This window comes from Diceros bicornis, chromosome 3 (assembly GCF_020826845.1).
Source record: "Diceros bicornis minor isolate mBicDic1 chromosome 3, mDicBic1.mat.cur, whole genome shotgun sequence".
Lineage (NCBI taxonomy): Eukaryota > Metazoa > Chordata > Mammalia > Perissodactyla > Rhinocerotidae > Diceros > Diceros bicornis.
Genome location: NC_080742.1, coordinates 99,928,203 through 99,953,041, shown reverse-complemented (window position 1 = coordinate 99,953,041; position 24,839 = coordinate 99,928,203). Strand labels below are relative to the sequence as shown.

The following is a 24,839-nucleotide window of genomic DNA, read 5'->3' as shown; positions in this document are numbered from 1 at the left end:
ATCTTTCTAAGTGCCACAAAAATCAATGATAAGAAATACCTATTTATTTGTGAATAAAATACAGCAGTCTCAACATGGTATTTTTTCCTGTAATTTTGCATATGGATATCTTATAGAAATGGACCTTTGTGGAAATCATTTTTATGAGTTTTAGTGCTAATTTCTAAAAGTTGATGGCCGTCTTTAAGTCTTCTGGTGGATGGTTATTCTTCATGACTTCGGGATGTCAGTTTTGCAGACTTCCTCAGGACATCCACTATCCACATGAAATTAGACTTCATCTAAAGATGTTTACTTCTCCTTCTGGCAAAGCGGCAGTGCTGGATACACTCTCCGGAATGTTCTCTCCGTGTGCTGACCCGGCCTTCCCGATGCTGGTGCTGATGGCCCGCACGCGTCCCACACCGACCGCACAGTCCACACGTGATGGCTCACGCTTTCTGCCAGGTTGAGGAGATTTTAACCAGCAGATTTCTTAGTTCCCTAATCTGCCTTATTGACTCTCAGAAGTCACAGCAGGGTCAACTTGTCCTGCGGAATGTTACGAGTTATTTTTTAACTTATAAAACGCCCGGTTGGGGTACGCTTTGTTTTTTAACATAAAATTACATGCTTAGTTTGTATGCAACCCAGGAAGAAAAGTGCTAAACAAGTTATCTCACACAGGTCAACCAAAGGGCATGCTGACTCTGGTTCCATTCAGATCTAATTTACGACACTGACGTTTTCCTCACCCCGAAGGGAACACGATACAACGGTTAACGCTAACTACAGTGCTGGAAGTTCCCACCCCTTCAGGCAAGCTCTCCACGCCTTGACTATCTGTAAGAGAAACCTGTGGGCTTTACAATAGGGCTGGTCCACACCGTTCACGGCACAAAAGAGGGAGAAGAGAACAGGGAAAGACACGGCAGAAGCACGCCCGACAGGCTCCCGGAGCGCCTCCTTCCTCCCCGCAGGCCCTCACCGCACCTACACGCGCGCACAGACCCCACACCGGAGCCCCCGGCGCGGCCGCGCCCCGCGCGCCCCTCCACGTCCGGAGCCCGTGTGCCGTCGCAGAGCGACATGTGACAAAGGCCCGCGCAGACACGCGCCGCAGGGAGCACCGACGCGTCAGGGCGCCGCGCTGCCAGGCTTCTCTCTCTGCCCGCCCAGTTTCCGCTCACGCTCCCTGCCCAGCGGCCTCTGCCTCCCGGAGGGGCAGCCGCGGGGAGGACGCGGCCGGCCCAGACCCTTCCCCGCCCCCAGGGTCAGGTGGCGGCCGTGCTCCGGGAGAGCCGCGCCGTCGGAAGTGAACGCTGCGCGGGCCACACGGCCTCGCCTCCCGCCCCCGGGGTGACGTCAGAGGCGGGACATGTCACGGCGCGCTGTCGTCAGGGCTCTGGGGGCGGGCTCGCCCCGCCGCCCCGGCAGAAGCCGGGTCCGGGCGAGCCCCGCGAAGCCTGCCGGCCGGCGCGCGGCGTCGGTCCCGAGGCGGCCCAGCGCCCCGCCCCTCGGCCGGGACTGGGACCTGAGCTCCTCCGGCCGCCGGGCTGAGGCGTTACCTTGGGTCCCATCGGGCAGCAGCCGGCGACGCTCCGCTCCTCTGTGCCCGCGGCCCTGAGGCCCGAGACCCCCCAGCCGAAGCCCCGGAGACCCTGAGCCCCGCTCCCGCTCCCGCCGCCATCGCCTCAGCGGCTCGCCCCGCAGGCCCCGCCCCCGCCGCGCGCATGCGCCGCCCGAGCGGCCGCGCGTGGTGACGGGAGGGGCCTCGCGTTCCCTCTTTCCCGGGGCCGACCCACTGCGGCCCCGTCGAGGGGGGGGCGCGTGTCCCCGCGTCCCCGGGGGCCCCCCGTAAGGGAGCGGCGGCCCCGGGACACCCGTCTCCGCAGCGGGCTGGGCGGTGCCCGTGCCCTGGGGGCGGCGGGCCGCAGCAGAGGCGCTGGGCGGCGCCCGCGGGCGGCCGGCTCCTGGGCGCTCCCCCTCGGCGCCGGGCGGGATGGTGCGTCCCGCGGGGCGCGCGCGTCTCCCGCGCTCGGGCCGCTCGGCGCGGGCGGGGGCGCGGAGGGCGGGGGAGCGGCCCGCCTCGCAGGACCGGGCCGGGGCCGCGGGCCGCGCGGTTGGGGAGCGGGCCCTGCGGGGCGGGGCGGGCGCCGCCGCGGAGCCTTCCGGCCGCCGCGACCATGTCGGACCCGGCGCCCAGAGTTCCCGAGGAGATGTTCAAGGAGGTCAAGTACTACGCGGTGGGCGACATCGACCCGCAGGTACCGCGCCGCCCCCGCCCGCCGCGTCCCCAGCCCGGCCCCGCTCCCGCCGCGGGCGCGCGCCGGACGCAGGACGTCGGGCCCGCCGCCCGGTCCCCCCGGCCTGGCTGCGCGGAGGTTGGGCCGCCCGGCGCGGAGCAGGCCCGCGGCCGGGGCCCAAGGAGAGGCAGGGGACCGGGGCTCTGCGGGACCCGCGGCCCGGGGGGTGGGGACCTCGGGGGCCGGGGGGAGGGCCGGAGACCTGGGGGACGCTCTGCGGGACCCGCGGCGGGAGGGGGCCTGGGGGTGCGCTCAGACCCGAGAAGAGGGGCCGGCACGTGGGTGGGGGCTGCGCCCGGGCCCCTGTGGTGCACGGCGCCCCCGCGAGCCCGAGCTTGAGCCTAGCGCCGATTGTCGCCGTCCCCCGCCTGCTGGGGACCGGCGTCCTGTCGCATGGCCGTAAGCCCGCGAGCCGCCTCGGCCTGACTCCTGTCCTTCCTACTGCCCGCTCCGCTTTCGGGGCTCCCAGGACGGTAGGTCGGGGAGGTGGAGGGTGACCGGTAGGAACGGGAGCCTTGGCGGTGGAGCTCGCGTGAGGACCCCGGGTTGTGGGCTGCCGAGGGCACGGTTAGCCGGGCCCCTGGCGTGGCCGCCGCGAGGGTTCGCGTGTCTGAGCCGCGCAGCCGAGGTCCTCTTGTGTTCGGCTGAGCTTCGTATTCCTTGATCTTCCTGATTGGGAAAATTATACAGTAAATATGGAAAATGCCCTGGTAATACCGGCACACTAAATATTTAATTTTTTGTAGTTTGGGCGCGCGCCAGAGAATGTTGTGGATTTTCCTAAGCTTTTTCTGAATAATAAAGTGTTTAAATGTCAGAATGTTATCCTTCCATGGTGGGAAGGAATCTTAGTTGACTGTCTTTTTCAGGTTAATCTTCACAATATTCTCTTTCTTGACGTTGATTTGTGCAGTTCTGTCGCCTTGAGTGTCATTAGCAGTGAGGTCTGACTTTGGAGGAGAGGGCACATGGAGTGGGTGACCAGACCTGAGGCCTGGAAGAGTGGGGACTGATATTTAACAAACTTGGTTGGCATAAAAGATATTGTGGAAGTCTGGTTGGTCTTGGCCTTCTAGAAGCTTGTGCAGTGGTATTTTAGTAACTAAACTCTCTTGGATGACCCCAGGGCAATCCTTTCTCTACTATAACTTTAGGATGAAAAGACTTTTAGCTTTGAATTTGAAAATAAGTAGATGCTGAACCCAGAGTGGTAAATGAGTGCCTGTAACAGTGGTGGATTTTTCCAGCGTTGTCTTGACAGTTTCCTTTTCTGTCCCTACCTGCCATTCTTCTTTTTCCTCTGTTTCCCACGCTCCCTATTTCATTTTAGGACTTTGGCTCTTGCAGGGGTCTTGAACCAAATGTTACTTAAAACCTAGAACAAGCTGAACTGGAACCATATTTGGCCATCTATGAATCAAATCTAAGTGCTTAAAAATGTACTTGGCAAACCACTTTGATCTAAAACAGTATATTTTCTAAAAAGTTTAGAGCCAGATCATCTGATTCTCTGAATCTTATGGTTTAAGGAAGCTCACGTGGGTTTCAACATCTGCTACATGTCAGGCATTGAACTAGGTACTAGGTATAATATAAAGATAAGACCTGGGTATTATCCTTGAGGGGAGAGGGGGGACATTTTATGTATATATATATATCTATATATACACACGCACACATATATATATAGAAGACGTTATAGCACAGTGTGGCAGGTGCTGGAAGAATGAGTTTCCCTGCTGGTGTGCATAGGAGGAGGCCCCACTGAAATGTTTCAAAGTGGGTATCGTCTAAGTTGGGTCTTGAGATGAGCAGAAGTTAAGAAGAGAGTGATCCTTCAGGTGGAATGTGTGTGCTCAGGAGTGAAGGCGTTAATGTCCATTGGGATACATCAGGATGATCCAGTTTATCTGAAGCAGAGTGACATGAGATAAATCTAGTAAAATAGAGATTCAGTAGTGGAGGTTAAAAAGAAGCTAGTGGTTTTGGCATCCTCAAGTCCATGAAAACTCTCTTTTCAGTAGAGTGTAGGTAGAAGAGGCTGGGGAGCAGTGAGTTGAAGAGCGAATAGGAAGTGAAGACAGAAAGGCTGGACTGTTGTTTCAAGAAATTTGTCATTAAAAGGAAGCAGAGAAGGTGGCCTGAGAAAAGGCCAGGTCCTGGGTCTGTGTGCGCATGTACGTACATGTTACACAAGAGTAGAACACTTCATTGTTTATAGACGGAGGGAGAGAGATTGAAATCTCAAGACTCATGAAAGCAATAAGATGAGAAACACAGACTGGAAGGTAGATACAGGAAAGGGTGCCTTTTTCTGTGAGACAGGTTGAATGGATGTGTGAAGTTAAAGATGCTTGGAGGTGATTTGTGGCCAATTGTTTTTCTCATTTATTAAATGAATACTTAGCATCTCCTCCAATTCACATGTATCATTGGTCAATAAAATATTCTAAATAAAATATTCTAAAAAGGTCATCCAACTTGTGGGTAGATTTAGCTGTGTGGGTACTGCGTCACCTTCATACATGTGCTCACTCAGCTCCTCTGAGCACACACCACTCTTCTCGGGTTCTGCCCTTCCCTCCACCTGCCCCTGAAGTCTCTGTTGTGGGCATTTACCCTCCAGCTCTCTCCCACCCTGCACTCGGGGGATCTCATTCACTCTAAGAGCTTTGGCTCCCATTTCTGATAGCTGGTGACTCCCTCCATGAAGTGGGACCTGAGTCTTTTCCTAGATACCCCTGGCTGTCTCTTCCTAGGCCCTCCGTGTGGCACCCCCAGAAGGGCTCCCCGCCCTCCGCTTCTGTGTCACGTTCCTCGATGAGCAGTACTCTCGTTCCCCCAGCACATTTCGTTCCTTGCTTGTGTGCCTGCACCCCTTCCAGTCACCAGTCTGGCTGATTCTCTCACGTCTTTCTTGCTGTCCCTAGGGATATTCCTTTAGTTGGTCTCCTGTCTCCTTCACCTGGATTATTGCAGTTGTTTCTTAATAGGTCTCCTGGCTCCAGTCACGCAGCCAACCCAACCCATTCTTCTCACACTGACAGTAATCTTCCTGTAAAATCTCATCATGCCACTCTCCTGCTTAAAGCCCTCGAGTGTCTCTCCAGAAGACACTTCTGTATTTTATTTCACAATAAAATACAAACATGTTTTCATGGCACACGAGAGAGACCATCTATGGTCTGATGTGTATTTACCTGCCCAGAGTGTTGAACGTTGCTCTCTCCCCACAATACACATATTTTTGCCTGGCTAACTCCTTTAAATTCGTGAGGATTCTGCTCATATATCTCATCTTCCAGAACCTTTCCCATCCCCAAACCTTTAAGTTTGAAGCCTGGGAATGTCGTGTGTGGAGCCCAGTCTGCGCACTCGGGGTTCTGCATTCTCAGTCCTTCTGTCTTCAGGACAGAGACGCTACTGAGTACCTGGCGCACAGTAGCCGGCATACTTAACTTGGTCAGTGAACCAAGACTTGCTGCTTTTTTTGGTCCACAAATGTTTCACTGCATATGACTCAGTGTAAGGTTGTTAATTCTATGTGGAGAACATGGTGTGTTTTTATTAGAATTTTCATTGTTCACAATAATTTGTGTAAACCAAGAATGAAATGCAGTATTTTCCATTGTAATTTGTGTGCTTTTTTAAAGGTTATTCAGCTTCTCAAAGCTGGGAAAGCTAAGGAAGTGTCCTATAATGCCCTAGCCTCACACATAATTTCAGAAGACGGGGACAATCCAGAGGTTGGAGAAGCTCGGGAAGTCTTTGATTTGCCTGTCGTAAAGGTTGGTGGAAATCTAATAATTTTATGCATTTCATCATGTATCTTGAAAGCCGTTCATTGAAGTGTGAAGATAACTCTTTTCAGCCTGTTTGCTGAAGTACTGCTTTGTGTGGGGAGTGTCCAGATGAATAAAGCCCTTGGACATCTCAGTAACCTGCCTCAGCTTCCGGCCCTTGAGGTTAGATACCCCTGTAGCGAGGGTTCTGTACGTTACCAGTAACTCCAGGTCGATCATCTTACACACCTGCTAAAGGGTGACCCCATTGTATCACTGTCTGGAAGCTCTCTCAGCTGAGGACACGTGTCGTAGGAAGTGGGTGGGTTGTCTTGAAGCAGATGGGCAGTGGTGAATTCTTATAAGAAAGTGTATTTGATTCCAAAAGCAGGCTAAGTCCTGTCGAGAGGTAAGTCCTGGAACAGGGTTACTGTCCCTCCCCGTTGTGATAAGTGGTCCTCATTTCCAGCTAGACAAGTTGAAGGGAGTCCGGTCCCCCATCTGCTGTGCTATTTAACTGCTCTCTGACAAGGGCCACAGTGACCATTTATAACACTGTCCACCTGGTGGCCATCTGTATCGGTATCCAACTTGACCTGTGGGTAGTTTATTCTAGACAGTGGGGGCCTCCGCTGGTGGCTGAATTGTTCAGAGTCTGTTGATCTACATACCATGCTGCTTTGTTGTGGCTGATAGTTGAGTTGACTGCTGATAAATGTATGATTTTAAGATTTAATTTTGATCCTTTAACTTTTTCTAATCTTCTGTATTATATATTTGTTTTAAAATAGTTCTGTTCCACTACCGTTGTTTTCTCCTCTTCATGCTATTAAATGCTTTGCCTTAAAAAAAAGATCAGTATGAAAGTTATTGTGGTTTAGTAACAACAGAGGTAGGAGTTAGGAAAGATTGCCGTTAAGTCAGGCTGGGAAGCAGAGAAGCTGGCTGGCTGCTGGGAACTGTGAACTACACACCAGTATTCAGGGTCTGAACCTCTGTCTTACAGGCTTACAAACTTGATTTTTGAAAATAAACCTGAAAGCAGATCTGTCTCACGAGAAGATTCTCATAAACCAAACTCTCCAGAGACTGCTGTGTAGGTCAGAATGGCTATTAATTTGCAGCAATGAAGTGCAGTGGTCACGTTCCTGCACTAGAGTGCCAGTTTCGGCGTGGCCGGCTCGGGCTCCCTCTGCAGCAGATCCTTTGTGAAGACTAGGTATCAGCAGGCTTCCTGGCCGGTTCACCTGATGCCGTTTTGTAAGCGAGACAGGCTTGACGGGCCACAGGCTGTGGGCTTGGGCACTGCTCTCTTGGACTCTCAGTTTGCTTCTATTCTTCCTTAGCTGTAGGGGCTGGGCTCAGTCCCTTCTCCTGTCTACAAACTCTTTCTCTCAGACAATAGCCTGGAGCCTATTGTCTCATCAAAATGACTTCACATATATTGTGTAGATTTCATAGTGAACCTTAAAAAGGCAGTCTTACTACCAGATTTTGGGGGCCTAGGTCATTGTTGCCAGACTGCCTACAGCAGTGGTTCTTACATCTGGTGGCCCCAAACCCCTTTTTGTAACAAATATTTTGTAATATCCCTTTTATTATACTGAAATGACATTCGTACGTAAGATAACATCATATAATTTAAAATATATATGTATGTGTGTATGTATGTTTATATATAAATTGCCAAAACTGAAATGTAAAGGAGAAAAAAAGGAAAGTACATAATAAGTATGCATTTCAGTGTGTAAATATTTGGGCACAGCCACACCAGAGGGTCGAATAACGAAGTCAGATGCTGCTGTAGATGGAATCACGGTGAACGTGGCTGCCACACGTGCACACTGAGCCTGCTATCCCACAGGTGGAGTCACCAGCTGTGAGGTGACATTTCAGAACAGTAATCAACCCTGAAATTCTGAGCTAAACAAAGCAGTCTTCTTCCTTTTACACAGAAGTTGTATACTGGGAAAGTCAAGCTATAATAAGGCTGCATAAAAGTACCTATTACCTGGCATCTACCTACCACCATTTTGCCAGTCTAGCTTAATACATCCCATCCTGTTTTTACCCCTTTGGCTGTAGTATTCAAAACAAATCCCAGGCATACTGTTATTTCATCTGTTTCGGCGTTCCAGCCTGCCTGTAATTGCTGGAAGCACCTGTGTTGTCTGAGGCCTCAGCGTTGCCTTACTGGATGGTGAAACTGGTCCAGCAGTTTGCTTTCACTCCCGGATAGTGCTGGTAGACCCTAATGTTCTTGGTCTGAACCTGATAGTCCATAGGGGGCTGCTGCTCCTGGGAGTCTGAGCTCAGCTGATGGAGGCGGCCACCTGGTTCCCTAAGCACCTACCCCTTGGCCTTTACCTTGATATTAAATTTGACAAATGCGTATTAAAAATAAAGTATTTTTATGCATGGTGACAGTTTTTCTATCTTTTACATATTCGAATTTTATAGATGTTTAAAACTTGCTTCTTTAGGCACCAAAACCTTTAAAGTAATTTTTTTAGTGGATGTATTTTCCTCAGCGGCCTTGGGGCGTCACTGGAAATGTTAATTGTGCTCACTTGCAGTGGGTTTATTTTTATATATTGTTATTGGCCTTTGGGATAAATAGCTCCTTATATTACTGTGGTTTTCTGGTTCTCCATTTCTGCTTTATTGTTATTAGTGTGTCTTTGCTTCTCTTAACTTTGCATTATTTTATCTAGACGTATCTGAATGAGGGCTCAGGGTGATTCTGCCCTGTGTGGACTTTGATAGCTGGCCCAGCGGTCTTTCAGCGGGGATACCCATACTCACCCCTCCCCCAAGCCCCAGAGAGACGACTTCCCAGGGTGTATGCTGCATGGATGCTTGTAGAGGGTACCTTTCCCGAGAGTGTGCACGCGTCCTTACATGGCCCTTCCAAAGAACACTGCCTGAGAACACTGCTCTGGTCACAGTAGCCGCTCTCCCACAGCAGATGAGAAAAGTCATACCTGCACCCTTCCAAATGGTATTACAGTGCATCGCCCCAGGCCCTGAAAATCTGCCTGTTCGCTAGACAAAGGGAAACTAGAAATACTGGTTTCAGGAAAGCCGCCTAGTGCTCGCCTAGTGCTCAACCATGCAACCGAGGAATTCCGAGGGGCTCTGAGTGTCACTGTTGAGAATAAAGCTGCCCACGGGAAGATGTTCTGAATGCAGAAGAGTCAGAGCCAGTGTAGGTTACTGATGTGGCCAATTTCCTGAAATTTAACTGGCATTTTCCCAGGACTGTCAAAAAAATGTGAAGGTTACATTGGATAAAGTGCATGGATAGAAACACGAAGTGCTTTCTTTCAGCTTGGTGCACTTTATCCAATAAATTAGTTAAAACGTGATAAAATTATCAAATCATCATGAAATAATTATCCCAAGTAAAGCCAATCTTTATCTTGTAAGATGTTTAATATTCCTATGCTCCATTCGCAGATGATACACTTATGTAAACTTATGCTTCAAAATTGTTGATGTCACTTAAAAAATGAGGTATTTCGTTTTCTTTGGTTCTTTTAAGGTGTACATGACAAAAATAGTTTGAAGGTAGTTAGCTTGGAATGTAAGTTGCGTGAGAGCAAAGACTGCATTTCTAGTGTTCGTTGTATCCCCAGGGACGAACCATCTCTGCCACAGAATAGATTCTCAATAAATATTTGATGTATGAATTGAAGCCTTAGTAATGAGTATGTGTCTATGTTTCAGTTGGCTGAAGTTTCTGGAATTCAGCTGGCTAAATGAGGCATTGCTATATTTTTACATAGTAATTTTGTGAAGCAGAGCTATCAAGATAATGATTAATGTAATTTTCAAATTTAAATATAGAAATATAAGATAGGGTAATTTTTCAAAAATATAAATTACCCAAAAGGTAGTAATTAATCTAAGGTTTTGTAATTAATCTGAGTTTTGGAATGCATAAAAAGACTACCAGACAGTTAGAAATACTTTTTGTGGTTTATAAACAGTGTGTATCTACTTGGCATCACTGAAAAAAACTCACGAATTTAAACTTGATTGGATTCAGGATTCAAGGAAGGAACTTAGGAGGGGCTGATATACCTTGGATGAGGAGGGGGCGGGCATGGCTGTCAGATCCCTGTCCATTCAACTGTGAGACAGAATTCTAGCCAGCCTACAGGTGTAAGCAGTAATGAGTGTGTAAACCTAGAATTTAAATTTCTATACATACGAATTTTTTAAAGATCTGGTAGTGTTTCATTCTGTAATTGGGCTTTTCACCTTGGATATTAATAACTAATCTTCAACTCTTGATATTTCTGCTACTTGAAAACTCATAATTGTAGTCTGGATGCTTTATAACAGAGCCTTTGATTTTTAGGAACAACACTAGTAAAATAATGTCATTTTGATTATAAATTGAAAAAAGTTTTTTGATTTGAGTTAATGTTTTCTATTTCAGCCTTCTTGGGTGATTTTGTCCGTTCAGTGTGGAGCTCTTCTGCCGTATCCTTTTTGGGGGAAAGGAGGAGGGAAAGGATGATTCTGGGATTCAGACTGAAATGATCATTAATGAGTGAAAAGTGTGTTGTGTATATTCTCTATCCCTACTGTTTTCCATCCTGTATCAGATTTTATGTACCTGATCCTTGTCATCACCCGTGGAAGGGGGAGACCAGCTGTGTTGAATAGCTCCAGGCTCGGACCTGGAGGCACGAGTTCTGATTCTTCTGAGACTTGGCTTTATGATCTGGGGCAGTTGGCTTCTCTGGACCTCAGTGTTCTTGTCCCTGAAACAGATCATTTTTGTGTTGTCTAGTTAGATGGAATATTTCTAAAATTCTAATTCTGTATGAACCAAATCATGAACTATTTGAAGAACAGATTGGGGAAGAGACTGTCAGAACATTTTTAATTTTGTAACATGCATTGTTGTTCTTTTTGATTATGTTGGATGGGAGATTTATTAGTTCAGGGGCCGGCCCCGTGGCGTAGCGGTTAAGTGCGCACGCTCCGCTGCTGGTGGTCTGGGTTTGGAACCCCGGGCGTGCACTGATGCACCGATTGTCAGGCCATGCTGTGGCGGCGTCCCATATAAAGTGGAGGAAGATGGGCACAGATGTTAGCCCAGGACTAGTCTTCCTCAGCAAAAAAAGAGGAAGATTGGCATGGATGTTAGCTCAGGGCTCATTTTCTTCACACACAAAAAAATTTTCTTAGTTCAGTCCACATGTTGAGCACCTGCTTTGAGCTGGGTACTGAAAATAGAGGAGTTGACAAGACCTCACTTCTGCCCTCCAGGAGCTCCCTCACATGCACGTGTTCTTCGACGTTTCTTGAGTGTGACTTTAGAACCCAGGCCCACCCCTGCGCTGTGGTAGACGTCAGGTCATGAGACACTGCAGCTGCTGTTTAGTGTTCTGGGCCGCGTGGCTCCTGTTTCACCCTGCAAGTATGAAGCTTCCCTGCAGAGTCCCTCTACGCATAACTGATTTTGGAAATCACTTCTTGTTAAGGGTACCTGATACCATACAGTTATGATGTTAAAATTTTAGACCTGGGCGAGAGATGAGGTCATTCGCCCTGTTTTGTTTTGCAGCTCTGCCAGGTGGTGCCTGCAAATGCCTGTATATTACTTACAGGGAATCGATATGGATGGAGGAATCCTGTGTGAAATATTTATAGGGGATCTCAAATAAACAGAACATATCCCTTTATAAGCAGTTCTTGGAGGATGTGCAGAACTTTAGCAGCTCTAACTCAGAAGTTCTAAGATTTCTCCTCCAAAATCTAAAGAGTTAAAGGAAATTGGTTCCTGTTTTGTTTTTTTCGGAGGTTTTTTTTTTTAAAATAAGCACAGGTATAAAAGACTGGGGGTGGGAGGGGTGTTTTTGAAGATAAGAGGCTAGCGTTCCTGTTCTGGATCCTGTACTCCCCACATAAGAATTCCGTAAGAAGCTCTCTTCTTAAGCTCTTGCCAATCCCAAAGAAGCTTACAGGAACAGAAAAAGGTGCCCCCCAGACTCTGTTAGACAGCACAGTCTAGATATGCCCTTGTTATGTTTACCCAAGTCTTCGGACGTAGAAAGTCCCTAAGCTAAGATAGGAGGATGGAAACAGATCTTGGATAACGGGGCTGCAGGCGTGATGCTGGGGTCTGCAGAGCCTGCTGCAGTCAGGCGGGCTCATATCTTGATGAGGTTTCTCAGCAGGCCTGAATAGGAGACTTCCAAATTGCAATGGAATTTTCAATCTGATTCATTTTTCTTAATTTACCTATCTCAGTAGGTATACTTCTTTCCTGTAGGGAAACAGAAGTAATACTTTAACCCATGTTGAATTCTAGACACTACAAATTCTTCAAAAAAGTCATTGTTTGCTTTGCGTGGACCCTAAAGCACAGGCTCCTGGAGGTCACGTGTGCTTGTGTGGACCCACATGCCCAGAGTCTGCATGCAGTAAGCTTGCAGTAAACATTCTGAATGAGTTCTAAAAATCAGAGCTTTAGAACCGGGAAGGATCCTGAGAATTATATATTTTAACTCTTATTTTAACAAAGGAGATACTAAAGCTGAGTTGTCTTGCCAAAGTTCACAAAGTTAGTGATGGTAATAAGACTAGAACTCAAGTTCTTTTATGAAGGATTCTCTCTACTATGCAACAAAAGTAGTCACGTTAATGTTTCCTTCTAAAATAAACTTAAGACTTTTAATTTGCTTTTAATTATTTTTAATAATTGCTCTCCTGTATGAGTATGTATGTATGTGCTTATATATTTGTATATGGTTAGCTACCTCAGAGGCCCAGTATTTTCCCCTGTGAATATGTTATGCCCATTTTATTGATGATATAAATGGAGAGATTGGATTTGAAAATGTACTTTACAGAAACCCTCTCAGTTCTTTCTGTGCTATCAGCTTCTCTTTTTTCCAGTCTGCCCTTCACTCTTCTTGGGTCAGCTTAAGTCTGTCTCTTTCCTAAATGGACTGAGTGGGAAGGAGGGGGTGGGTAATGTCCAAGTGGGCAAACAGGTTATGTCTGTTAGTGAACACAGGTTGCACTAATCTTATTTCATTGGAATCTTAATAACTATAAAACAGAGTAAATGGTTTTTCTCCAGAGTCGTGTCAGATTTTTTTTGGAATCACCGCCTGCCTCTCCCAGGTAAGCATGGTTAGTTAGTCTGGGTTACTTACACATAACAGTTCTGAGTTTTCATATGATTGGATTTGTGACCTATTTGTAAACCAGTTTTAGAGAAGCTGTTTACTAAAGTGCATATTCAATATGACCTTATGACACACTTAGCATTATTTAAATATTCATGCTTATTTTTAAGATTTAAAGTTTTAATGGCTGAAAATGGTCTTTGTAATCTAAAGAATTACAAAGATTTAAAACTTGAATATGAAAAAATAGTAAAAATGAAATTAAAAGATGACAAGGAAAATTCAGTCAGAAATAAAGGCACAGAATTTTCTTAATAAATAAAAGGCTCGTACAGATCAATAAGAAAAAATAAGACCTCAGTAGATAAGGCAGAAAAATGAATTTGCAAGTTTTTGTAAAGAGGAATTACGAACAATAAGTATAACAAAACATTTGGTACACTTTATAATCAAAGACGTGGATATTTTAATAGCACTGAGATAAGAATTTTGGCTTATTGAATTTGTAACTGTGTGTCCAGTGCTGGTGGGGCTGCAGACAGGCTGCTGCTCGCTGGCAGGAGTGCACGTCAGTGCAGCACTTTTCTAGAAAACGGGAGCAGTGCCAGCAGCCTCAAAATGCTTATTCTCTTTCCCCTGCAGTTCTCTTTTTTAGAAATTTATCCCAAATTGATAGAAATAAGAGCAGATTGATGCCTAGATGTGTTCAGCACAGCATTGTTTATAAGACGGCAAAATTGAAAGATTTTGCCAATCACCCACTGTCTGAATGGTCAAGAAACCTGTTCTGTACATTTATGCAGTAGTCTGGCTACATAGCCATTTTTGAGTTCTGTTTTATGAAAATATGTAAAGACATGGGGAAGGTTTTAAGTGGAAAAGGCAGGATATGAAATATATAAGAAATACTTGAAAGGAGGGACCAAAATGTTAACAGTGGTTAATTCTGGGTAGTGAGAGAAGTGAATATTTAATATTTTTTTATCGTATTCTGTCGTCTCAACTCCCAGCTAAGAAAATTCTTAAACTATAAAAAACTATTATAAAAAATCAAGTTGGGGGCCGGCCCGGTGGCGCAAGCGGTTAAGTGCGCGCGCTCCGCTGCGGCGGCCCGGGGTTCGCTGGTTCGGATCCCGGGCGCGCACCGAAGTACTGCTTGGTAAGCCATGCTGTGGCGGCGTCCCATATAAAGTGGAGGAAGATAGGCACCGATGTTAGCCCAGGGCCGTCTTCCTCAGCAAAAAAAAAAAAAAAAGAGGAGGATTGGCGGATGTTAGCTCAGGGCTGATCTCCTCACAAAAAAAAAAAAAAAATCAAGTTGGTATTGTTTAAACTCATTTTTAAATTACCTAGAACATTTTGTTTAAAATTAGTGGTCACTGGGGGGAAACAATGCAATTTAGAGTTTACCATTTTATTTGACCTCACAGGCCTAGTCCCTTTCTGTAATTTTGGTGCTCTTGAGATGATATTTGTGAGAAAGTCTTTAGTCCCCTGTCTCTGGAAGCCTTTGAGAAAGGGGCCTCTCGAGGACATTAGGTGAGATGAAGAGGAGTTGGAGGCTAGGCCTGCTTTTTTTCTCATGCGTTTGTGATAGAGGCTTATGGAGCCAGGTAATATTTAGGTTAACATAGTTAGATTATTAGCCAGACTCAGCTTTTCATACAGATGGTATCACCAGCCTGAATTTGATCCCTTCTCTGTTCCAGCAATCAGTAAGTTGAATTATTGTTACTATGTTTTTGTTTGTGTCTCTTCTAAATTCTGGAAGTTCTTTAACGTTGTAAAATCCTCTCTTTTTGTTTTTACTACATCAATTTAATAGCCATCCTTGAAAAATTGGCTTTTTTCCCCCTCTTAAGATCAGGAATTTTGTTAATATTTGTATTTTTCAGTGTTTTTTACATCTGTGTTATAAATGTATATTTACTTGATGAGAATCTTTAAAGTTGGCTAAAATGAAAACCTTTTAATGATGGGTACTGCTGTCACATGTAATTTTTATTGTTTTCTTTATACTTCTCTGTATGTTCCAAATTTACAATAAAACATCAGAAAAGTTTTAAAAAGTAATTACTACTACTCCTTATGGATAAAGACAGTGTACTTTGGCTAAAACGTGAATTTTGCGTTTAATTATATTTGAATTGATTGGATTTCTGGGTTCAGAGATTCAGAGCCCGCCATCGAGAGGGTTCAAATTGACTGAGAAAGGGAGAGAGGAAGAGGCTGAGGGCAGGGAGTCCTGTGGATATTTTCAGGGATCAAGGTCACAGTGACATGGTGTTTAGCATACCTGACTTGAGAAAATAAATAAGAAAATCAAAAGTCTGTGAGTATAAGATGATTACAGGGTTTTAAATTAGGTAAGTAGATGTTATTAAATATTAACTATGAGTTTAGCATGAGAGAACACTTTCAGTTTTGGAGAGAAATAACTAACGGTTATATTTAACAAAGGTTATAATATATGTAATAAATTATTATGTAATACACCTAATACATAAGGTTATAGTATGCATAATACGTACTACATGATTTCTAAATCGGGTGGCACATGTATTGATGTATAAGTCAGAAAAGAAGGCTGCAGTGTGGACTGCAGGGTTAGGAAAGCCTTGATGGAGGATGTAAGATTTGAGTGGGCCTGAAAGAATGGGCAGAATTGGAGTAAAAATGGGGAAGGGAGAGAGTGTTCCAAATAGAGCAAGATGGAAGGAGAAATCAGGCAGGCCCTGAGGCTAGTTATGAGGACACTGGCATCAGAACAAGGTTGTGTATGGGGTGTAGAGGAAAAGAATGATTGGGTAGGTGGGTGGCAGAGAATAAGGAAAAGCATGAAACTTGGATGAGTTGGAACTTGATAAAGTAGCCAGCAGGATGCTTGCTTACCTTTTTTTGTTATATATTTAATTTTGGATTACAAATGTTTGCATTAGAACATTTGGAAAACACAGAAAAAAGCAAACAATTAAAATCACTTGCGATGCTGCAGGTAAAACTGGTCTGGGAGCTGTGAGCGTGACATACAGGGCAGGGTAGAAATGCGAGTTCCGACAGGAGGGAAAGTCACAATCTTGTAGACTTGGGGTGAAGCTTTGGATTTGGGTTAGCACTGTGTAAGTGAAGGTGCAACATGGCCCCTAGGAACAGATGGGAATCAGTAGGTCTCGGTGACGTGGGAATGTTGTGGTGTGGAGAAAGAGAAGCCAGCACTCACAGTGCTCCTTTGCATGCCAGGTCCTGGGGTAGGTGCTTTCACGTTGGAATCATTAGTCAAAGATGATTTCCTTGTATCAAACTAGAAGCAGTGGTAAAGTGATAGCATCCAGCATCATTGCTGGAGATGGGAAACAGAGGGGACCCTGATTTCTGGTGGAAGATGATGAAGTTGATTTGAAACACGTTGAGTTTGCGATGTTGATCAGCTGTCCAAATGTAGGGCCTTGGAGATGTGGTATAAAGGCCTGAGAATGATTAACTTCTTGCAGAGAGAGGAGCACATGGCCGGAAATAGAGCCTTGAGTAATACCATGCATACTTAAGGAGATTTGGGAAGAAAGGGAACTTGAAAATAAATAGAGATGATATTGGAGGAGTAGGATATCAGTTTTAGAAACCAAGGATGAAGTCAGACTTAGCAGTTTTGTTTTTATTGCTGGGAAGTGGCAGCGTCCCAGGTAAAGGTGTAGCGCATTAGTTTGTACCAGGTAGTTGCACGTAGCTGTGTGTGTTCCTTCAGTCCTGTTCTGTGCCCTACGAGAAGGAGGAGAACCAGGATGTGGACAGTGACACGGGACTGTTGATTGGCTCGGTGGCCATCATACAGGCTTAGGGGTCTAAGTAGGGCTCGGGTTCTGGGCTGAGAAGACACAAGCATGGCAGCAGAGGGTCGGGCAGGGGGAGAGTGGAGAGCCCATGAAAAAATCGAGGTGAGGAAGCTGTGGTAGAGACTAGCCGTCTGAATTCTCAGGGGTGGACGCGAGTCACTTGAGGATGTGGTCTGGGGGGTGGCCCAGCTGGTAGTTTTATCCAGGTGTGAAACTCATCATGGGGAGGGGTTGGAGCTGTGATCAAAAAGGTGAATTTGGCAAGACCTGTGGTGCTATTTTAAATCCTTTTAGCAAATTCATTAGGTAAAAAAATGAGGATCCAGAATCAGTGTGATTTTTATGGATCACTTAACTATGCATTATTCTCACAGTTCATCACTTATGATGATGAATTGAAATCCCCAGTGTGTAATGGGGTAAAATAAGAAAAAGCCCTGCTTTTAAGTTCCGAAAGATTATTCGAATAAGGGTGGGGAAGGTTTTACTTGATAGCAGTTCATATGAAGAAACCTTGGTTAAGAAACGTACACTGAGAGCACTGATATTTTGTTGTTGCTAAAAAATCTTAATTCAGTTTTAAGATTAACAAACATATATACAGTGTGCAGCTAAGGGACTTTGGTTCAGCTAATACCTGATGAGTATTTCCTTTGTGACAGAAACAATGCCAAAGGGTACAAATAAATTAAGATAGGATTTCTCCTCCTAGTAAATGTACAGTCTAGAAGGGGGACAGACGTGTGAACAAACGCAGTGTGTTGTAACGGCCACAAAGATAAAAGTGGGTACAAGGTGTGGAGATAATACTGGGAGGGAGCGATCACCAGTTGCGTCTCCACCTACTGGAGACTCTGGGTGTCTGCATCTCTTTCTGAACGCTGGCACACCTGCACACGCATGCACAGGCACACACCGGGCAGAACTCCACCTTTCGTAGGACTGTTTGCTTGGTGGTTCTCAGTGACCTTCTGTCTTTTCCCCGTCAGGGTGTTGATACAAGCTGGAGCTCTTTGTTGGAGTCTTCCAGAGCTGTCCCAGGGAGAGGTAGGGAAGGGAGCTTGTGCCAGCTGAAGTTGGGAAGCACAGACATCATCTGCCTTCTTCTGACCCGGTATTGATGCAGGCCGAGGCCTCTGTTGTAATGTGCTGGGTAGGTTTTGGGGAATAGGTCAAGAGTCTGATGGAGAGCCTGGCCAGGGTCATAATTTAAATCTGGAAGACTAAAAATAAAAGCCCTTGCCATTCTGTATCTCAATCAACAAATATTTCTTGACTGCCTACCCATGTGCCTTGCACTGTACTAGGTACCAGGAAAGATACTAAAGAAGCTTAAGATGTAATTCTTATGTAAGACTCTGGTCTTTAATAAGTAGGATTATAGTTCGTAATCAAGACTGGACAAGGAGAAATTCATGTGAGCTAGAACCAAGGACTGTCTTATTGGGGATGTGAGACCTCAAGGAGAAGGGCGGGCGTTTCTGATTGGTATAAAGGGAAGCATTTATTCAGTGGGGACGTAAATGCAATTGTGGTCCTCTGCTCCAAGTTCCTAGAGAATAGTGGGGGAAAAGACCAGTGAGCACACAGATACGGAGTGATGAGCATTTAGATTTTGTGCAGCATTTAGATTTTTTTGTAGAGTGGCAGCGGTAGCTGAGCTGCATCTTAGAGCCGTGGTCATTGAGGGCAGGGAAGGCCTGGAGGCAGAGAAAGCATAGCGTGGTTAGCAGGGTTGAGGAGTGTCCTTAAATATGGTGATAGGGTTAGGTGCACAGTGCGAGTGGTGCTAGTGAGCAGGAGGAGGTGGCCAGCAGCCAGATGGGCCAGGAAGGGCCTGAGACACCATTCTGAAGTTTCTGGATCATAGCCTTAAGGCATTGAGGAGACAGCCAAGCTTTACTAGCTGAGAGGATAGACTTGTAGATTAGAAAGATTGCTTTAAAAAAAAGAAAAGCACTTTCCCCCAGTTATAAAATTAATGCTCTTAAAAATTTGGAAAATACAGAAAAGTATAAAAATGAAAATAAAAATATCCCCATAATCCTGTCACCACTAGGTAGCAATTGTTAGCATTTTGGTGTGGAAAGAGCATTCTTAACTATTGATTATGCTGACACAGATTTGTTATGTTTGAAGTCATTTAACCCAAACATACATCAGTGAAGAATCTGGTTCGTGGAAGTTTTCCAAGTTGATGGGAGCTCGTTTTTTGGAGATCCTGTGTCAATTCTGGGGCTCCCCTCCTCCCTCTCTGATGGTCTTTCCACAGCAGTATGCGGCACCCTCTCGAGACCCACGTCTGTGATGCAGGCCAGATAGGGTATAGGACTGCAGTGACTGTCGTCAGTAAAGCAAAAATAATACTCAACTGACGTGTGGCCAAACCTTTGTAACAAGGGCATATCTAGATTCTGTTTTTTAATTTCATTTTTAATAAAGATTATATAATGATTCATTGGAATAATCTGAATTATCATATAATTAAATCACTCCTCTCCAAATGCTGCAGGATATAAATGTTTTTGTGAAAGCCTGTAATAAAAATAACAGTCTTCTGATACAATCTTCTGAAATGTGACGTGGACTTACTAAATTAAAGAGATATAAAATAATGATTTTTAAAGGTGATTTTATAAAATTAACGTGTTCCTGTTAGTATTCATAGAGTAATGTGGAGCGCAAAATAATTTCTAGAAATGTTTATAAAATGGATGAGAGTAGATGTGGAATGTTAGATTTTTAGCAAGCTGAATAATGGCAATTAAAAAGAAAAAAGCATGCTGTTTATCAATACTTTTAAAAAATTAACTTGAGACGAAGTCCAGAATTCTTCACTGTAATTCTCAGTAAATTATCCAGAAAAAAATTGAGTTGGTCAAATGATTTTCTTAGAATGCACACTCACACCTTTATTTTTCTCAAGCGTTTCGTCTTTCAGACTAAAATTTTATTTTTTAGACCTTATTTTTGGTAGTAACTACCCTTAGAGAAGCAGTATAGAACAGTGGGAAAATACAGTTTGGAATTAGACCTGGGTTTTAAAAGTCTGCTTTTCTGATTATTAGCTGCAGTTTTTCTGAGTTTGTTTCCTGGTCTGTAAAATGGGGCTTCAGATTCCTGCTCCACATCGCGGTCGTGAGGATTCAGAGCAGACAGAGCACTTGGCACAGTTCCTGGCACATAGTAGGCAGGCAATAAATGGTAGCTGTGTGTTATAGTGACATCAGCCATTGTATCTGGAGCCTTTATCACCTAGGCAAGCATTACATTTATTCCTTTTATGCTTGCCTTATTTCTTTTCTGTGTCAAATAATGTTTACATTTTCTCCTGAGCTTACAAACCACTGTATTTTTATCTTTTCATTTTATGCATTTCATAATTAGAATTTATTTGTTATCCATTAATGATTAAGGAGCTCCTTAAGTATGATTTTGATACTGCTGATGTATTTAAGCATTTTCAAAAATGATGCAATTGGAAGCTGGAATGGTATACTAGTTCTTTCTGCTTTTTTCCCCCTATCATTTTTGTTATAGAATGAAACAATCCTCCAATCAGTCTTTGGAGTGAGGATCTAAGTATTTTTCCTGTTCATTTGGTGACGAGGCAAAAAAAGTTATGTCTATAAAACTATTATGATAGGAATAAAAGTTTTTATTGTAATAAGCAAATAGCTACAAGCTTATCTATTCTTCCCACTAATACCCTTAGGTTATTTCATTTAATAAGGGAGAAAAGTAGATAAAGCAAAAGTGTTATTCTGTCACAATGCATTTTAATAATCAAGTAAACAAGTAGACATGCCTAGATTGAAGTGTATGATGAAAGCCTGATTTCTGATCTTCTGTCAGGTGTCATCTGGAGACAGAAGTGCCCTGTGGGCTTTGCTTACTTTCTATGGAGGGGATTGCCAGCTGAACCTCAACAAGAAATGCACACACTTGGTTGTTCCAGAACCGAAGGGGGTAAGCATTTCATGTACGTTCTCCTTTTTATATGTCATTTAACTATTTCCGATAATCAACTGTCTTTTTTGAACTTCTTTTAAACTAATTATTAGATTCCATTTACAAAAGCCGATTATATTAGTTTATATTATTTATACCCAGCTTCATTCCACAAAAGATGTGAGATAATTATAAATTTTATTTTGAGCCAGATGTGACTTATAAATACAAAGAAATAGGGGTTTATTTCATGGAGAAAATCGGAAAGTTTTTTGAATTTCTAGAGTTTCTTTTTAAGTCCAGTGCAACTTCGGGTCATTTTTATTTGTGAAAATATGTATTTTCAGTCCTCTTCACAATTTTTAAAAAGGCCTTGTACTGAGCATAATTATAAACATGCATTTGGTGAAGTTTTCAAAATAATTTCCTTCTTAATAATCTGGAATATATAAAACTACATTTATCTTGATAAGCACAGGGCTCTGTATCTCTAAGCACTGGTGGGGCCATAGGGATTTGGTTCCCCAAGCGGGGTCCCCAGGTCAGCAGCGTCAGCCTCCCCTGGGGACTTGTTAGAAGTGCAGACTGTCCAGCCTGCCCAGACCTAGTAAATCAGAACCTGATGAGGAGAGCAGGGAGCCCAGTCATCCATGTCAAGGCCTCCCAGCGATTCTGACACACAGTAATGTTTGGGAACTACTGTTCTATGGAAATCACACTTTTTTCCTCCCATGAGCAATTATTTATAACTTTAAGAATTAGGTATAGTATATTTACGATAGAAAAGTCTTTTTTTTTTTCTTTTTTTGTGAGGGAGATCAGTCCTGAGCTGACATCTGCCAATCCTCCTCTTTTTGCTGAGGAAGACAGGCCCTGGGCTAACAGCCGTGCCCATCTTCCTCCACTTTATATGGGACGCTGCCACAGCATGGCCTGACAAGTGGTGCCTTGGTGCACGCCCAGGATCTGAACCCTGGCCGCCAGCAGCGGAGCGCGTGCACTTAACTGCTACGCCACGGGGCCGGCCCCTAGAAAAGTCTTTTGACTAGTTAATTTTCCCACATATCAGTCATTACCTCTATTTTTTCTTATTGCCTTTAGTCTGAATGTACGTTGTCATTCCATTATTTCATCTGAGTGCACCGCCTCACAGCAGGGGGAGAAAGGAGTCTGCTGTGCATGGCCAAGGCCCTGGCGGGGTGGAGAGTGGAGGGCTGACACAGACCCAGCCTGCCCGAGGGTCCCCTCTGTAGACTTGTGGACACTGGGCAGAGGCAGCCTGGAAATGTGTGCTCCTGCTCATGCCCATCTCCTCACGGGAGGGTAAATTTTGAGCTGATGAGTTTGATTGTAACTTAGTAAACCACTCAATCCAAGAAGAAACTTTTCTGTGAAAATTTAAGAAGTGAATCTTGAAATCTGTATAAGTAAAAAATTACATTTTTCATAACAATTTAAGAGAGAAATAGTATGCTTTGGTTAAATAGTGTAGGGGTTCTTTTTATATCAATATTGATGTGTGGCTAAAAATAAATCATTTGATTTTAGATAGCTAGTTTGAAGGGAAATGGAATCCTGTATAACTCTTGTAACTATGAGTGAATACTTAAGAGTCAAGTGGTAATTTCAGAGGTGTTACATGAATAGAGTGGATTTGTCAAACAGACTAGCTGACTATACACAAAAATAAATGGCATCTCTTTTAATTATTTTTTTGATGAATTCCTAGAGAAAATGTGTAAATGGCATAATGAAACTACCTTTTGTGTTCTTGAATTTTAAACAAGTTTTTGTTTAAATTGAGAAGAATGGAGGAGTTTTATAACTAAATCAACAGAAAAACGAAGTATGTTTCTTAGTCATTGGGGGAAAGGGGCTGGTTTGTAGCGCTTGCGGATTTCCGGGTGTAAATACTCCCATGGGGCTGAGGGCAAAGTTGGGAAGAGATGCACGAGATCAACCAGCCCTGCTGCTGAGTACACCCCGACCCCGCCTGACTTCGCTGTTGGCTCCTGAGCTCTGTGACACTGAGTAATTTATAGTTTTGAGGATTTCAGAATTAGAATAACATAGCTGGTAAATTAGCTCAGGCAAAGGCATTTGACATTGCTTTGCTCTTAAGTCACCTTGTTTAAGCAGTAATTGTCTTTCAGTGACAAAAACTACTTATTGGTGAGAGAAAACTTGAGTGAAATATAAGGCAGTTTACTTAAGTGCTGTACTTAGATTTGCATAGGAAATAGGTCATTCCTGGAACATAGGCTGCCAGCACCCTGTACCCACGAGGAACTCAAAACTCCTCCACAGTGGGTCCCAGCTCTAAGTATGAAGTCCTCTTTTTAATATCCAGAGTGTTCAGCGACTCCGCTTCATGGCAGTGGTTTTATTTTCGGTATTTAACAGAATTAAAAAACACTTTATTTCATATTTTATTATTTCAATAAACATCTTCCTAGTTAGGAAAATAATATATAAACCATATTATATATATGTTATTTGTCCATTTGTTGTATATTTATATTATTTATTTAGTTTATAAATATTTTGATGTGTACCTGGACTTGATGTTTTCCTAAGGTCACTCTGTGGCTTTTCTGGGATGGGAAGTCCAGAAACTAAAAGTCTCTAGTCTGTGGTAGAAATTTATCATCTCTATTTACTGTGGGATGATCTATGTACATTTCCTACTTAAATATTTCAGAATAACATGATTTTTAGAATAAGGAATAAAAAATTTTATCATCAAGGGTGTGGGTAAATTGATATACTCCTATATAGGTGACGGTATAGCCTTTTTTCGAGGGAAGTATAGTTATAGATATGAAGTCCTAAGGTATTTTTCGCTCTTGAACACCAAAATCTAGGAATTTATCATATGTAAACAATTTAGGATATGTGTGTAAAGATTTACTGCAGTTTTTCATAGTAACAAAACACTAAATAAACACTAGAAATAACTAGAATAACTAAATAATAATCCCTGACACCAGGTGATTTCCTGAATTATACAGCTGTCCAAAAGAATAGGGTGCTTATGTTAAAAGTACTGTGTGCAACTATAAAATGAGTTTTGAGACTGTCGGGGAAATTTGCGTAAGTGCTGGGTATGAGATAGTATTAACACCTGTCATGGATTTCATAACATGCTGGTTTATTAGCTGGAGATGTGTAAACAAAGTCATGGAGACAATCGATAAAGCTTGACATCAGGAGGTTGCCAGTTACGGAAGCTGGGTGATGGGTGCAGGGATTTATTACGTGGCTCTCTCTACTTTGGAGTATAGTTGAAAATGTATATTAAAAAAGTTAAAACAAAAGTGCCTGTGTAAAATTGTACATGTTGACATAGGAGATTGTTCATAATATGTTAAGTGAAAAAAGCACATTATAAAAAGTATTTGTACACTGCAACAATGTGGTTCCTCCCTTCACCTTTTTAATATATGTACGTATAATTTTATAACAAAATTAAAACACTAAAAATGTAATCTTGTGGTTATGATTACCTTCATTTTTCTTTTGCTTTGCTTTTTATTTATGTGTTTGCCCATGATTAAGTTTTACTTGTATTTTGCAAAGGTTTAAGATAGAACATCCTCAGAAGTAACAGGAAGTTAAATCTCTTCTCTTGTGTGGATCTTACTCTTTCCCAAGCCATGGGTCTGTCTGTGTGGTGTGTCCATGCTCAGCACCAGGTCCCCCACAGACTCGGGGCTGAAAGTCCTCCTCGGTTCTGCTGCTGCAGGTGTAGCCCTGCCCTGACCAAACGGAAGTGCCGCCCCCATCTCCACAATAGGAATGGGTTGTAGTTTAGAGTTTGTCAGAGCATTGCTGTCA

At 43.9% G+C, this 24,839-nt stretch overlaps 1 protein-coding gene across 4 annotated transcripts in view; it reads left to right on the top strand.

Moving 5' to 3' along the window:
* The first annotated feature begins 2,116 nt into the window (after positions 1 to 2,116).
* PAXIP1 (PAX interacting protein 1) overlaps positions 2,117 to 24,839 on the top strand; it is a 55,296-nt gene continuing 32,573 nt past the window's right edge. The window contains exons 1-5 of one of the 4 annotated variants that reach the window (XM_058533897.1): positions 2,117 to 2,246; positions 5,939 to 6,073; positions 10,515 to 10,558; positions 13,153 to 13,216; positions 20,907 to 21,020. In XM_058533897.1, coding sequence (XP_058389880.1) covers positions 2,166 to 2,246; positions 5,939 to 6,073; positions 10,515 to 10,558; positions 13,153 to 13,216; positions 20,907 to 21,020 — 438 coding nt within the window. In that variant the 5' untranslated portion in view covers positions 2,117 to 2,165. Of the gene's footprint in view, positions 2,247 to 5,938; positions 6,074 to 6,156; positions 6,251 to 10,514; positions 10,559 to 13,152; positions 13,217 to 18,040; positions 18,205 to 20,906; positions 21,021 to 24,839 lie in introns of those variants that run through there. The other 3 variants (XM_058533913.1, XM_058533905.1, XM_058533916.1) reach the window with 3 other exon arrangements.